The 16,742-nt window shown below is 41.7% G+C and overlaps 1 protein-coding gene across 1 annotated transcript in view; it reads left to right on the top strand.

The window, feature by feature from the left end:
• The first annotated feature begins 418 nt into the window (after positions 1 to 418).
• CTDP1 (CTD phosphatase subunit 1) overlaps positions 419 to 16,742 on the top strand; it is a 48,803-nt gene continuing 32,479 nt past the window's right edge. Inside the window, exons 1-6 of the mRNA XM_081919444.1 lie at positions 419 to 1,152; positions 6,184 to 6,267; positions 7,919 to 8,012; positions 9,042 to 9,170; positions 10,318 to 10,468; positions 14,979 to 15,069. Of these exons, the coding sequence (XP_081775570.1) occupies positions 833 to 1,152; positions 6,184 to 6,267; positions 7,919 to 8,012; positions 9,042 to 9,170; positions 10,318 to 10,468; positions 14,979 to 15,069 (869 nt within the window). The 5' untranslated portion in view covers positions 419 to 832. The remainder of the gene's footprint in view (positions 1,153 to 6,183; positions 6,268 to 7,918; positions 8,013 to 9,041; positions 9,171 to 10,317; positions 10,469 to 14,978; positions 15,070 to 16,742) is intronic.

The raw sequence follows: 16,742 nt of genomic DNA on the forward strand, positions 1-16,742 counted from the left end.
GCAATTTTCTTAAAACCTTTAAAATCCATAATTCTCCATCCCCACGCCTGAAGTTTGATAAAGGATGGACTTGTTATTTGGAATGCTTTTTGTTTTTCGTTAGCTGACACACACAAAATTCCTGAATTTCTGTAGGGTCCCTTTAAACAACTACTAGGAAACCAGGTCAGCAAGCAAGCAAGCAAACAAACAACTGCCGCTGCCGTCCTGTTTGCTGTAGCCGGCTACACATGCCCCAAACAGCCAGAGAAATGCATGCTGGGACTTGTAGTTAGCGTTAGAAGAGGTTTGCAAGCCGGCCTCTATATCCCACAATCCCCTACGACGGGGCAGAAAAACACGGGGCAGTGTTATGTAGCGCACGCGGAGGGGCGTGTAAGCGAACGCGCGCTTGCGTCTCCAGTAAGGTAGGAGCGCGCGATGCCGGAAGGAACCGGGAGGCGGGGCTGAAACTTGCCCCGCCCAGGAGCTGGAAGAGCGCGTTGAGAGGCTACAATACTATACTATCCGATTGCCTTCGCTGTCTCCAGAGGCGGGCCGGATTTAACGCGGCGGCCCCTTTAAGCTGGCCCGGGCGCCAGAAAAAAAAAGGTTGTCCCGCGCCTGCGCAACGGAGCCTTGACCTCGCGCTCAGTTGGCGCTGCTCGTGACTACTTCTTGTTGTTATTTTTTTTTCAAAAAAAGGTGGTAGTTGGTGGGTGGGGGAGGGGGAAGCGCAACGTTTCGCGTTCGATTCTCCTCATTTAACCGGCAGCGGCGCCCCCGTCGCCATAGCGACCTGTCCCTAGCCGAGTCGGGCCCGGCCTGGGAGGGAGCCCCAGCGGCCGAGGCCATGGAGGAACCGGGAGCGGCCGCCTCGTCCTCCTCCTCCTCAGGAGGGGACGCCGCCGCCGCTGCCGCGTCCGAAGTGACGGAGATCCGCGTCTCCGGCCCGCAGCCGCTGCGGCTCTTGGAGTGGAAAGTGTCGGCCGGGGCGGCCGTGAAGATCGGCTCGGTGCTGGCGGTTTGCGCGCCTATCGTGGGCTCGGCCCGGCCTGGAGCCTCGGCCGCAGAGACCGGCCCGCAGCGGACAGCCGAGCGAAAGGTCAAAGCGGAGCGGCCGGGAGTGGTGCGGGAGCTGTGCGCGCAGCGCGGGCAAGTCATCCCGCCCGGGTAAGAGGGGTCGGCCGGGGCTTGGGGAGGGCGGTGGGCCGGGCCCCGGGAAAGCGCCGCCTCCGGTGACTTCTCCCTCTCGACTTCTCCGCCTGGACTTGGGAAGCGCCTCCGGTATCCGCTCTGCTCTGCCCTCTCCTGCGAAGATCCGGGACAGGGTGAGGAGAGGCGGGAAAGCGCGGGAGGAGCAGCCGGTGCCTTCTCCGCCCTCTTCCACGGCGGCGCCTGTGACAGCCCAGGCCCCGCTCCTCCTCTGGCTCCGATGCGGCCCCAGATTTAAAAAGGCGCCGCAGCGCGGTGGGCTCGGCCGGCACTTCAGGCTGCCCGCCCGCCCGCCTTCCTTGGGTCTCGGTTGAAGCGATCTTTGCTCCCCGTCTCCATGGAGGAAGTAGGAGGAGTGACTAGCGAAGGGCGAAACGCAACCCCTTTTTACTTGCTTTTGCAGTCTGCCAGGCCAGTTGCAATAATGTAGGTTCCCACATGGCTTTAACACTCCTGAAGTGAAGTTTTCAAAGATGTGCAGACAAACCACAGGCAGCTTACCTTGGAAACTAAGGGGCAAAAATGGAGTGAAACAGCTTTCTTTTATTTATAGCCCACAGAACATAACAAGTAATTGGAATTCAAAACGAGCTTTTAAAAGCCCCAAAGAACACAATCCAGTTTAAAGAAACTATTCCATCTGATTACATTGCTGAACAGACCATCACCTTAAATGTTCAGGAGGCCCATAGGAAGATGGAGAAAGATAGACAGTACCGTATATATCAGGGTTGAGAGTTTTCCATAGCCTTTGCCATTGCCCAGAAGGTTTTCTAGGCTAGTCATAGGCCCCCAAATTTCAGTGTATGGTAGTATTGCAAGAAGGTCGTCCTCAGCAAATCTCAAAGCTCTCATAAGACCCTTCTTACTCAATTCTTTCTATGTCATTTGGTGATTTGTTGTGACATCATAGTAGAGCTTGACTAGCTACTTACTGTTTCATGCATGTTCTGCCTGACATTGAACTAATTACTGTAATATAGGGCTGGGGAACCTGTAGCTCTCCAGTTGTTGTTGTATTTCAAATTGCAAAGCACACTGAGTGACTTTGTGCCAGTTGCTGTCTCAGGATAACCTACTTCACAGGATAGAATGTCCTGAATTCCTTGAAGAAAGGGTGGGATGTAAACCTGATGTAGAGTGTGTTGTTTGTGTTTAAATTTGTAGTACACCCTTGCCCAAGGGCTCAAAGTGAGTGACAGCAAGATAAACAGCCTGTGATTAGAGACACCTTAATTAACCTAAATAAGTCAGAGCTGCAGTCATGAGTGTAAACTGTGTGGAGGAAGCAGGCCTTGGTAAAATGTAGACGAAATGTTAAAATTAAATATGTTGGACTTTATCACTTAAATTTATGTCTGTTTATACAAATGAAACACTCATTCTAATACCCAAGATTACTCTAATTGCACAAGTCTGATCCAGTTCAGAACAGTTTTTCATCTTGGTTACTTTTTTCTTTAGTTCCTAATTTGCAGTGATGATTTCTTGACCTATGTTGTACCTGAACACAAAAAATGTAGGAAACGCTATTGTAAAATTAATTAGACATTACATTTCGGGTGGGGAATCACACCCCAGAAGTTGATGGACCTTAACTCTTGTCATCCCTGAACATAGCTATCTATTAAAGAAGATTTCAGAGTAGCTACACTCTCTAACTTCATTCCAGAGATATATGTATGCAAAAAGATGCTGTTATGTAGTTTGGGATGTGCATTTAGATACTGAGATACATAGTACCTAGGGATAGCAAACTACATGTGATATTGACCTGTGCTGTGGATGCACTATCAAGAATACAGGTGGAGGAAGGACAGGTGAATCTTTCCTTTCTCCAAGTGCCTGCTTGGTTTCCATGCTGGCTGAGAAAGAAGGGGCTTTTTTCCTTCTGTGGTTAGTACAGAAATCAAGTAGATCAAATCTGCCCCATCTTCTCCTTTGTCTTTATGATATGTCTCGTTTCCTATGTGTACTAGACATATATACACACAAGAATGTGCATGTCTCTGGGTTAGCCTTTTTTATTCCCATGCAGCAAGGATCCTATGTTGCTCTGAACAAGTAGTTTAGCCTGCAGATGTCCTTCTGCAAATGGCCTTATCAGTATTCAGTGCCTGTTTTTGTTTGAGCTCATAAGGGACGCAGGTGGCGCTGTGGGTTAAAGCCTCAGTGCCTAGGACTTGCCGATCGAAAGGTCGGCGGTTCGAATCCCTGCGGCGGGGTGCGCTCCCGCTGCTCGGTCCCAGCGCCTGCCAACCTAGCAGTTCGAAAGCACCTCCGGGTGCAAGTAGATAAATAGGGACCGCTTACCAGCGGGAAGGTAAACGGCGTTTCCGTGTGCGGCTCTGGCTCGCCAGAGCAGCAATGTCACGCTGGCCACGTGACCCGGAAGTGTCTCCGGACAGCGCTGGCCCCTGGCCTCTTAAGTGAGATGGGCGCACAACCCCAGAGTCTGTCAAGACTGGCCCGTACGGGCAGGGGTACCTTTACCTTTACCTTTTTTTGTTTGAGCTCAGTTTTGGAGTGGATAAAGGTATCTACCATGTCTTATTTATTTATTTAAAATGTGTATCCTTACTTATTGTTTGTAATGAATATCCTGACTGTTTGTTTAAGTGTGTGTATGTGTAAAAATAAAGCCAATTCAAAGCATCAACCAAAGCATGATTATCAAAAGTACACGGCTTTTGAGAATTGAATGGTTCTTACTTCATGCCTAAGGGCACGGTCCTAACCCTAGATCCATCAGGATGAGCAAGTTAGGATGTGGCAGATCTCGAGGTCAGCCAGCCAGTTCCCAGCTCAGCTGGGCTATACAGGCACAAGTCCCCAAGCCTGACTCAGCCAGAGGTTCGCAGGTGTAAATAACTCCCGCATCCCTGCTCAACCACGGCTAAGCTGACTGAGCCAAGTTTGACGAAACTGACACTACAGTGAGCCCTGAAAAATAAGTGCTCCAGGCAAATGGTGGGGATGGGAAACTATTTTAAAGGCTTGTTTTCCCTCTGTCAGGCTGCACCTGAATGGAGTTTGGAAATGATGTACTTTATGCGACTTAACTTAGGTCTGCATAAATCAAACTGGTTTTCCATACTTAGGATTGCTCCCTAAAACATATTGTGAGAGATGCCTGCTGAACCTCCTTGGGAAGAGCATTCCATACTCAGGGTGTTATGAAGTGAAAAGTTATTCAAAGGAGGAAACACCCAGAAGATGACCTAACAAAAGAGTTCATATGGGATAATACAATCCTTCAGATACCTCACTTCTAAGCAGTTTGGGGCTTTAAAAATCAAAATCTTTGAAGGTATACCTGGTAACAAACTGGAAGCCAATTTCAATACAACATTTTGTCAATACAGGCAAAGTATGCTTAGCATGCTGAGTACCTATTAATAATTTGAACTGCCATGTTGCAGGAGTATAATGTTTTTCACAGAAAGCCCATGGATAACAATGGGAATATTGCATTTGTTCTGGAAGGCCACAATTTGCACACTAATCTAAGTTGGTAAAGAGTGCTTTAAGCAAAGATATCACTTAGGCACCCATAAACAAAAGAGTTGAGAGCAGGCCTAAGCATCCCTAGCAAGTAGTGCAAGGACAAGCCAAATACAGTGTTTCACCTTATTAGCCCTCACCCATCGTGTTACCGAGTCAAAGCAGTAGCTTAGAACAGGAGTGGTCAGCATGATATCCTGAATGACCTTGCTGCCTAGAATTGAGCCAAGTTGGAGTCCTACAACAGCTGAAAGGCACCACCTTGGCTAAAATGCCAACATTTCACTTGGGATTGGCTCTCCAGGATTTCAGACAGGGTTCTTTTCCAACTCTACCTGGAGATACCTTGTCCTACCTTCTGCATGCAAAGCAGGTGTTCTACCACCGCACTACGGCACAGTCCTTGTGCTATGGATTGTGCCCAGATAGAATATCTCTGTAAAATGTATGCTTTCTGGGATCGGTTAAATCCTTTAAAAGAGGGCTTTTTTTAATAACTAAAGTGAACAGCAATAAATTCAGCTGTTATAAAAAATAAATAGAAATAAGCATAAAGAAAACTATTAAGCAAACACATTCTGTATTGTGTGAATCAACATAAGAAAGCTGTGAAATATCATGGATAGTTTTTATGTTTGTGTCCACCAAGCAACTGTTGCCAAGATTTTCAGACTGTGATCTATGGATCACTGGTTCTCCATGACCACCACACAGATGACGTATTAAAAAGTTAACAGCTACCATACTTCCACATGCAGTAGCAAAATGAACACTGAACCTGATCAGAGGCTAACAAACATTACATTTAGCTTCATAGGACTTCATTCACCAAATAGGCATATCCATCCCATTAGAAAAGCAAGAATACTAATAATAAAATGTGCATTAGGTAAAGGGACCCCTGACCATTAGGTCCAGTCATGGCCGACTCTGGGGTTGCGGCGCTCATCTCGCTTTATTGGCCGAGGGAGCCGGCGTACAGCTTCGGGTCATGTGGCCAACATGACTAAGCCACTTCTGGCAAACCAGAGCAGCGCACAGAAACACCGTTTACCTTCCCGCTGGAGTGGTACCTATTTATCTACTTGCACTTTGACATGCTTTTGAACTGCTAGGTTGGCAGGAGCAGGGACCGAGCAACAGGAGTTCACCCCATCATGGGGATTTGAACCGCCAAGCTTCTGATCGGCAAGTCCTAGGCTCTGTGGTTTAACCCGCAGCGCCACCCGTGTCCCTTAAAATGTGCGTTATATGTGCTTTTAATATGCAGAACAATTTTGAGTGGTCTACCGAGATACCCCCATGCACACACATACCCCAGCAATTTTCAGGTGGTCTGGAGGTAGGAGGTAGGTTGGCAACTGCTGGTCTAGTATTCAGTGTGACAGTCAGTGTAAACCCTGATTTCCCTACTTCTAATCTGATACGGAATATAATATAAGGAAATCAGTTTTTCCTTTAGTAAGATTTTTCTTTGCTTTCCAGAGGTGTCCTGGTGCGGCTGGAAGGATGCAGCCATCCAGTTGTTATGAAAGGCTTATGTGCAGAGTGTGGCCAGGATTTGACACAGTGAGTATTGTTGTATGGACTTTGAAATAAACATCAGTTTGATGATAATAAATATGGCATTCTTCATAAAATGTATGTAGCAGACTAAAACACTGGAATGTATGAGCACAGGTTTATTGATGGATAAACCAAAGAATCATTCTTTCAAAAGGAATGTAAAACATACTTGCTGAACTATTGGGCATGAATGTAACAATAAAGAACCAAATGGGTGACAGTGTTGTACATAGAAAACCACAACGGTAAAATTTCTTTTGTAGTAGGAACTGTTCCCTGTTCAGGTCTCCAGAAATACAGTCAAGAACTTGAAATAGTTCTGATTAATAGAATTGATAGGAGTGTCTTGGGAGTTTGAAATAAAGATTAAACCCTTCATGTTTAAATATCCATTTTGTGTCTATTGTCTTCACAAAGGCCAAACAGGATATTCTTGATATAACTATCAAAATACACTGCTGCTCACTGATGTCATATGGCAGCTTATGTGCAGATGAAGCTGGGTGGATGAAGAACAACATTTTGAAGCCAAGCGTAATCAGTATTGCACAACTGCTCATGCACCATTATTATTATTTATTTGATTATAGCACACCTTTCCTCCAAGGAGCTCAAGATAGCACACATGAGTTTGCCCCTCCCCATTTTATCCTCACAACAACCTTATGGAGATAGGTTAGGCTAAGATACAGTGGCTGGCCCAAAGTCCTCCAAGTGAACTTCATTGCTGAGTGGGGATTAGAATCCTGGTCTCCCAGGTCTTCATCCAGCACTCTAATACCTACATTACACTGAAAGCAGTTTTATTCAGATATTGGGATGCTGCCACCCTGTATTCCTATATTCCAGTTTAATTCTTTCTGAGAGCAAATGCAGTTCACTTTTGAAATTTTAAGTAAAACAAAACATACACAAACCCAACAATTTTATATTGCAAAACAGAAATGTGGTATTTGTTGTAAATGGTTAAGACTTTCTAAAAGCCTAACATTTCTCTCAATAAACAGAAATGAATCCTAATCCTTTTCACCATTTTTCTATATGCTTCTTAGGATGCCAATAATTTAAGTATCGTATTTTTTGCCCTATAGGACGCACTCTTTCCCCTCCAAAAATGAAGGGGAAATGTGTGTGCGTCCTATGGGGCGAATGCAGGCTTCGCGGACCTCTCCGCAAGCAGCGGGAGCCAGCACTGGGCTCCCACAGCTTGCAGAGAGCTGCCTGTTTGGGGGCTGGGGTCGGGGGAAGCTCTGCCTCCCCCGCCCCAGCCCTGCGTCTGGGGTGGAAATAATTTTTTTCCCTTTATTCCCCCCCAAAAAAACTAGGTGCGCCTTATGGGATGGTGCGTCCTATAGGGCGAAAAATACGGTACATAGATGTGTATATGTACTTGGGTACTTTTTACTTGGTTTAAAAAACGTGACTCTGGTCGCTGTACCAAGGTGTTCCATTTTTCCTGTTCTTAAATTATATTCTGCTTGCCAAGTAAACATCATGTAAATTTACTGTTTGCGTACACTGTTTAAGGCTGGTTGGTGCAAGTGATAAATAAGGTAGTTGTCTTTAAAACTTATGGCACAAATCAGTCCTGTTAGAGGGTTTTTTTGGGTAACTGTTATTAATAAAATTTGTCTGATATCTTTCACGTTGTTAGGTTACGAAGCAAGAATGGAACACAGAATATGCCAGTATCCACAGCAACTGTATCAATGGTTCATAGTGTACCAGAATTGATGGTTAGCTCTGAAGTAAGTACAGTATACTCCTACTCTTCCCCTTATTTTTGGCAGGGGCCCAAAGTTCAGCAGATCTAATTAGCAGAATTTCTTCATTATGAATGCATGTAATACAGCAAGTTTGTCTTAGCTAAATTTGAAGTTGAAAGCAACTCTTTTAAGTAGATAGAATCCTAAGCTATACATGTTTCTGATGTGTTGAAATCCCTTGGATTTCATTCTATATTCTTCTTGCACAAAGCCTGCCAATACAAGTTTAGATGGCAAACTTATTAAATTTATATCCCAGTCTTTTTGCCAAACACAAAAGCAATAAAGCAACACAATTAAAAATACTGTTGAAATTGAAATAAAAATGTGTATATCAGTCACATACCCTCACAGCTAATATTTTAAAAGTAGCCACGAACAGTATATTTTGGCCATCAAACACTTGGGTGCAAGTAAAATGTTATACCCAGGAAACCAACTGTTTTTACAGCACACGAAGAGCAGTGGAAATAACGAGAACTCTGTACAACATGCATAAGAATTTCCATTTGCACAAATGGAGGGTTCTGCTCTGGGGGGGGGGGGTGTTGGAGGAATCTCCAGGACAAATTTAGATTGCACATGAGAAGAGAAGGAGGTTCTGTTGCAATCAGAGTCTTTGCACTAACAGAAGTACTTCATTGGATAGCACTACTTATTTTTTTGCTTGTAGGGGGAAAATGCACACTGCATCTGCCACATACCAGAAGTTCAAATAAACCCTTTGCTGCAAAATCCACTAATTAAACATGTTGATGCAGTGAGTCTGATACATACAAATTGCTAGGATTTTGGAGGCCTAGAGGGCAACTCTAAGATGATGTTCCACTTCCATTTGTTCTTTAATATGAGTGAAAGGAGCTATTTAGTCAATTGAATTTTGGCTGGCTGTTGTTTGTTTTTCTTCTTTGAAATTACTGTACATTGCACTGCGTCTACTGAGATCTGTTCAAGTTAATCCTCATTTTATGCTTCAAATACACTTAATGGGATACTCTGTTTTTATTGTAGCAAGCTGAGCAGTTGGGAAGAGAAGACCAGGAGAGGCTACGCAGAAATCGAAAACTGGTGCTAATGGTAGATTTGGACCAGACATTGATCCATACAACAGAACAGCACTGCCAACAGATGTCTAACCGAGTAAAGCAACATTATTGATTATTGTTCTTTGCCAAAATACACTAAAACTGTTCAATATTTCAAGAATGAAATGCTTTATAAAGTTCATAAACTAAGAGGCATCCAATTCATAGCAAATAAAAACTTTCCAAAATATATAGTAGATCCTAAGCCCTTGTTTATTATTCTGACTTCCAGAAGAAATTCAAGGCATCTAGCACTGAAAGAAAATATAAAACAAACCAATAATAAATAAAAATGCTGGCATACATACTAAATCTGCAGTAACTACAAAGAAACAACCATTAGAATTTGATGTCCAAACATTGAAAATAAGAAATACAGCCTTCAGGATGGGACAAGATAAAATCAATAATGTAAAAATAATGCATGTGAAATCTGCTTGTATTGCTTTTTGCCAGAAAAGGAACAGTAGGCGGTAGACAACTAAATTTTACTCAGAATAGACTAAATGAAATTAATGAACACTTGTTAGGTCAATTAATTCCAATAGATCTTCTCTGAGTGAAACTCAGTTAAATAATCATCTAGTGAATATTCAGTGAAAGTACTTGCCCACACAACCAGAGGTGCATAAAGGTTGGGACTTTTCAGGAACCTCTCCTACTTCAGCTGTTACAAAATTTGCTCCGAGGTCTGGTGTACTCTCCAGTGTAGCAACTGGAAAAGACACTTGTTGCCCATGTGGGCTTTCTGGATCCTAGCTAGAGAAATGGGAATGAAACTGAAGTTACCTAGCTAGCTCCCAAATATTCTTAACTAAATTGATAGCTAATACTACTTCATCATATAGTGACTATTTTCAGTCATTCTATGATAAGGAGGTCTAGCTTGTGACTCAAGATATTGCTGAACTACAACTCATGATTACTGGGCATTGGCTTGGCCTGACAGAAGTTTTAGTTCGTGAGATATTATAAAAACCATGGCAAGCAAATGTAAATGCTGAGCTGCTCTTTTTATTGAACTTTATAATGTATATTTGTAAGTGTATACAAACTTGCTAATTTTTAAAAGTTTGGTACACCTAATAGTAGTTGAAAACTAAATTCTTTTATAAGCTGAAAATCATTCTGTATATGCCAGAAAATGGGTTTTATTTATGAGTTATACCTTACGTCTTACCAGTGTTATCTCTCCCTTTCAGGGAATATTCCATTTTCAGTTAGGTCGAGGGGAGCCTATGCTACATACTCGGTTGCGTCCTCATTGCAGAGAGTTCCTAGAAAAGATTGCCAAGTTGTATGAACTACATGTGTTTACCTTTGGAAGCAGACTTTATGCACATACAATTGCAGGTAAGCAATTCCATGAGAGGTGATGGACTCTCACTCCTTGGAGGTTTATAAGCAGAGGTTTGGTGGCCATCTGTCATGTATAATCTAGGTGAAATTCTTGCATCGCAGGGGGTTGGAATAGATGATTTTCAGGATCCTTTCCAACTCTACGGTTCTATTCTAGGTACCATAATATAGAACATTCTTTATTATTATTATTATTATTATTATTATTGTTATTATTATTATTATTATGGTACTTAGAATAGAAGCTACCAAGTGGCTGCAGTGCTGTTCCCAAATTGCATTTCAAATCTTGTTCAAAGGTATTGTTGTTACACCCTGCATTTTTCCCTGATCGGCACTCAAGGTGGCTTAAACAAATCATACTGAGAGTAACAGTCAGACAATAATATCTGCTAATCTACAACAGGATAAGAGATTAGCATGGGATTGAGAAAATTGGATCATCATCCCTTTTATTAAGAGTTTTGATCCAGCTAAATTGTGGCTAGGTGCATTGTTTCATTTACATGAGGAATGAAGGCAGTAGAACCTCGGTTTTCGAGCATCTCAGAAGTCGAACATTTCAGCTTTTGAATGCCAAAAACCCAGAAGTAACTGCTTCTGTTTTCAAATGCTCTTTGGAAGCTGAACATTCCACGTGGCTTCTGTTTGGAGTTCCCCTATTGTATTGAGGCTTCTGTATTGAGTTTTTGGTTTTCAAATGTTTCGGAAGTCAAACGGTCTTCTGAAACAGATTAGGTTCGAAAACCAAGGTTCCACTGTATTCCAACAGGCAGTAAATTAAAGTTCTTTGGTGCTGAAAGCATTATTATCCTATTGCATCTACCATTGACCTCTTGTTACTTTGGCCTATTTATAGCACTCAAGCTGGTATCCAATGAAGTAGTTCCGTTAGCACAAGAACTTTGGCTTCTCAATAGAATGTCACCTCTCCCTGGTGCCCCCCATGCCCTCCCCATATCTGTTCTGCAGGTTTGGAGGGAACCCCCAGAACAAACATAGAGGTTGCTGAGGGAGAAGACAGGGCGAAGTTCCATTGCACAGCCAGAGGTCCATGCACTAACTGAACTACTTCGTGGGATATTGCCCTCAGTTTTACAAAGCACACAAAAAGCAACATTCATTTGTAAGAACAAAACCAAAAATCTGTGATTGTGCAGTACCTTCACTGGGACAAGCCAAACTGTCGCAGAAGCTTTCAGGTTCTCCAGAATGCTTCATCTGGCATTACACAAAGCTATGAGGGGAGGTAGGAAGAGGAGGAATAAAAATGGGGGACGTACATGGCTAATCTGATAATGTACCCATGAGGTCAGTTTGCAGACTTTGCTCCAAGATGCAAACTTTCTTCTGTTCTGAAAATCACTGTTGTCCCTCAACATGAGACCATGAGAAGCCAGAAGTGATGAATAATATATAACTGCCCTGAAGAGAGTGGGGTATGTAATCTGGGTGGAGGGATTCACTTTTTCCCTCAGATCTATCTAGGAAATGTCATGGTTCTGCTTGAAAGAAGAAAAGCAACTCTCCAACTGTGTGTTTTTATAGCAGTCATTGTTTACAATAGTGTGTGCATGCTTCAAACACAAGGTGGCAGTAAATTTAAAGAGAAATTGTGTTGAATGAAGACTTCATTTAATGTGCAGTGGAGCCTGGATGAAAAACCCGTGGCCCTCCAAATATTGTTGGAGTCCACTTTCCAGCCAACCTGGCCAGTCAAGGATGAGAATGGGTGTAAGCATGTGTATGAAAGATAATGGGAATGGATGCTGATGGGGTGCACATAAAGGTTCCCTATAAGGGAATGCAGTTCTTGGGTTGAGAAAGAAATGTATTTAATCTATTAACTCTGCTTAATAAACTAGGATTTGCACAGGCTGCATCACCCTCCTGCAGCCCCAAAGTCCTCTTTTCATGTGAGTGGGCAAATGAGCATTGAAGCCGTACTTAACCACAGTTTCCCTTTACATGCATACTGGGAAAGTATGCTAGATTCAGTCCAACCAAGTTAGAATATTAGGACATCTTTTAAGGATGAGTTGGGAATCTTCGCTTGTTGGAAACCATGAATTATTGTTTCTGGTTGCCACATAATGGGAAGCCATAGCTAATTGCAGCTTCCTGGTTTGTTTCTCCACTTCTGTGATGGACGCCGCATGCAAGTGCATGGAGTCATTCATATTTTGGCTTGTTGAGTCATGATTTTATTGTGCAAACCAGGTCATTAAATAACCATTACTTTGAGTTTGTTGCTAATCGAGCCACTGAGTATTGTTGTTCATGCAAGGAAATGTAAATCACCCATAAATGAAATATGTTCTTAGGAAAGTGTCAGTTGACACATAATGTATTATTTTTATATAATTAAATAGCAGGTGAAAACCAAAAAAGAAAGTATATCCCGATTTATTCCTCAACTGATTCTTTTATGTAAGCTGTTTATTCCTGCTAATTGGTCTCTTCAGGATGGTGGTATCTGTTGAAAGAAGAAGCATCTGTTCCTTCTTTTTTCCACTTTCTCCTTAACCCTAATCTACATGTGTTGATACATATAGATTAATAAAGGAGTGGCCAGCTGATATACTGGCTGATACAGTGATCATTTCTCCCTGTTTCTGTTGTTCAAGGTCCTACCTTTATCTCCAGGACACATAGTGAACTCACTCAGCTGAGAGGAGCTTGTAGGAGGGGGCTTGTGTTTTGATCTAGCCCACCGACCAATCTAGTTAGCAATTGACTTGTGTAGATAATGAATGTGGAGAAAAAACAACAGACCATTTATGGAAATATTGTTGTAACATTTTTATTTAAAATATTCACACCTCGCTTTTATTTTCTACATTAAGCGGCTTATTTCACTTTAGTAGGCCAATGCATCTTTCTAAGTTTACTTGGTGATGGTTCTGTCTAGCTAATTCTTTCAATTCATTATGCCTAGGTACTGCAAGGGGATGACCCTACATGAATTTGCTGAAATTCTTAAGCATAGTCGGGTGAGTTAAGGTTGAACTTCTATCCTTAACTCTCAAATTTTCTTGTATTTGTGGGTTTTAAGTTATTCCTGTAAGACACAATAGTTTTTGCCTACATGTATCAATTTTTGATAGGTGACTAGTGATATTGGGAAGTGTGTCACTGAAACCCTTTATAGGGAATTCTAGAAAGTGCTGCGTCAATAGCCTCTGAACATCCAAATCCTTCAAAGTGCATCGCATCACTCCGTGAATCACCAGTCATGTCTAGAAATGGATATTGCATAGGGGTCACAATTTTAAAATAACTTTCTCAGAAATTTTGACAGTGTTAGTTTATAAAACAAAGTTTGCACTGGGCTTCTCCAGATATAAAATAATGCAACCTGTGACCCACCAAAGTGAATGCAGCCGACCCCGATATATATTTTGTGGTGCCAGATGCTTGACAACCCTTTAATTGGTGCAATCTCCGGCAAGCAGCTAAACCAGGAGGCTTATGAAACTGCAATATGTGACTGGTAGACCACAAGTGCAGGGCTACTTTAATGTGATCCCCCCAGTGATGAAACTAAAAATGGTTTATGTAACATGAGGAAGTAGCCAAGAAATCGAATGCAGAATTCTTACCTGATTATAGTCCTTAAAAATCAGTTTTTCAGGACAATTGTCATCCAGCCATGTTCTAAAAAACAAAGCTGTTACTATTTCAAGATAGCTCAGAAGTATTTATGTTCAAATCTTACAAGTATAACTTAAAACCTGCAACTACAAGAACTCCTATTTAAACCTTCCCTTAACTTGCCCATTTTGCTTAAGAATTGTAGGATGCTTTCCACTGCTTTGGCTATCTACAAACCCAAGACATGGCACTGAACAAATGGGGGAAATCGACTAATGCTGAGACTTGCTATGAAGTTTTTACAATGGGGTATACTGTTGTATCGCAAAACAAGATGTGATGCTTGACTGGCCAATATGTTGACCTAAATATGCTATGTTTACTCTTAAGGAATAAACTACAAATATAAACTTCAAAATCTTTTTTCCCTCTAACGAAAACTCACATTTTATTAAAAACATTCAGGAGGCACTCATAACCCCAGTTGCTTGGGAGAAAACCCCATGGATTTCCATTGGACTTTCTTCTGAGTAGACATGTTATTGTGGCCCTATCAGTCATGTTGCAAGTTATATTAGCAAGTATTTATTACAATTATTTGTGGCACAATACCATACATGCCTACTCTGAAATAATCCTTATTGAATTCAGTGAGACTTGCTTCTAAGGGTGTATAGGATTGCAGCCTTAATGGCTTAATACCAGTCTCTTTATGTGTAGTATTTATGGTTTATGTAGTAGATGAATGTATTTGGGGATCTCATTAATAAATTTTAGTTATGCACAGTAATTCATATTAAAAGCTGTTTTTTGGCTAAAACGATCCTGTGGTATTCCAAAGAAAATCATACTAAGTATGATGATTCTTGTGGAAAATACATATTAATTTTGAACTTCTTTTCCTTAAAAGCATTCTTGGACTCCGAAAAGAAGCTTTTTTCCCATCGAATATTGTCAAGGGATGAATGTATTGATCCATATTCTAAAACTGGGAACCTTAGGTATGTATTGGGATTGGAATATTGTTCGTGAAGCATTTGGAGGGATACTGCTGGAAACAAATAACATAATTTCAGTATCTAACTACTTTTTTAAACTCCCCAACCTGCCACTCCTGGTCATAAACATAAACATCTCAATGCCTTTTTATTGTAAAGCAATGGAGATTATATCCTGCCCACATTAACAGAAACTGATAAGAAAAAAGATTGCCATTGCTTTTGTTTTTCTATAACTATTTGCATTTGAAGTGATTTTCAGGTGGCAGGAATGAGAGTTAGAATTATTTATAGGAGTGCATCTTTTTTCTGCACTTGAATTCCCTGCCCCAAACTACTTCTTTTTTTAAAGCTACTTCAGTTCCAATGGAGGTTACTTTGTGTCATGGAGCTCAATCAGAACAAAAATATGTTGTTGTTTTTAAGGTTGCTTCAGAGAGAAGCCATGGGTGATGGAAGGGTTCAGCTCTGCCCATTCACACCATGCTTTAAATCTCCCCCTTCCTCCCCCTCCCCTTCTGCTTTTGTAGGGATTTGGCATGACTGGGGTTGGGCGTGCTGCCATCATATCTATTTTGACCTTGGGAACTGCAGAATAGGAGCCTGTTCAGGTGTTACACTCTCCACTTGTGCACACCCACCCACAGCAGAGCATCCCCGAGGTATTTCAGTAAAAATCTCCCCTGCCCTGGATGTAAGCCATTTTTGTTTAGTATATTCAGTATCTAGAAAAACAGAGAGCCTGCATTCAAATAGGCTCAGCATCTTTGGTTCTCAGCATCTTTGGTCGCAGACATTATCTTCTAGTTTTGGCAAGCGGATTGGAGCAGAAACGCATGAACCCAATGATTCCTTCAGTCTCTCTATGTAGAGCTGGTAGTGGCGAGTAATTTATTACAGGCCCTAAGAAAACTATGCAACTAAGCAGGACTTGTCTCCTAGTTGGACAGAGCTGTATTGGATACATCAGTGTAGCAGGATCTCTGACCTGCCTGACAAATCGATAGAAACAGATTTTCATGAGTAATAGGTCTATTTTAAATCTTTTATACAGCATGATTGAATGTTATGCTGTTTCTATATGTACTGCACATATCAAAGCTTTGAGTATGAAACTATTACCTTTACCATCCAAAGAAGCTGAGTCATAGTGTTTTGATTTCTTTATAAGAAGGAAGTTTTGTGCTCCCATTACATATCCAACATTTCTATCATAAACAGCTGCACCCTAACTTGGAAATTCTAATGGCATTCAAAGTTAAAGCTAAATTTATTGGGATTATAAGCCAATTCTATCGTTTTGTCCAGGAGAACAGCCTCAATCGTACCACTAGGTGGTACCTGACACTACTTTGTTAATCACATAATATAGCTTAGTTGAAAGCAGTGATTGATTGAATTGTTTTCCAGGTGGCAGAGTTACAGGTGATGCTTTCTACTGCCCATCTTTGCAACAGCTGATTATAAAAAAACATTCTTGGTGGATCTGATTTTTATTTTCTATGCATTTAAAAGTGAAGGACTTGTGTATGTGTATATATATTTATATGTATCTATGTCAATTCAATATCATGGTTTGGTTTGTTTTCTTTGGTCAGCTTCTGGGTAGTTTTAAGCAAAACTGATAAATATTAATCATTGTGATGATACAGATGAAATCGTAGTTGCTTTAAGAA

The sequence above is a fragment of the Podarcis melisellensis genome (assembly GCF_964234715.1).
Source record: "Podarcis melisellensis genome assembly, chromosome: 7".
Lineage (NCBI taxonomy): Eukaryota > Metazoa > Chordata > Lepidosauria > Squamata > Lacertidae > Podarcis > Podarcis melisellensis.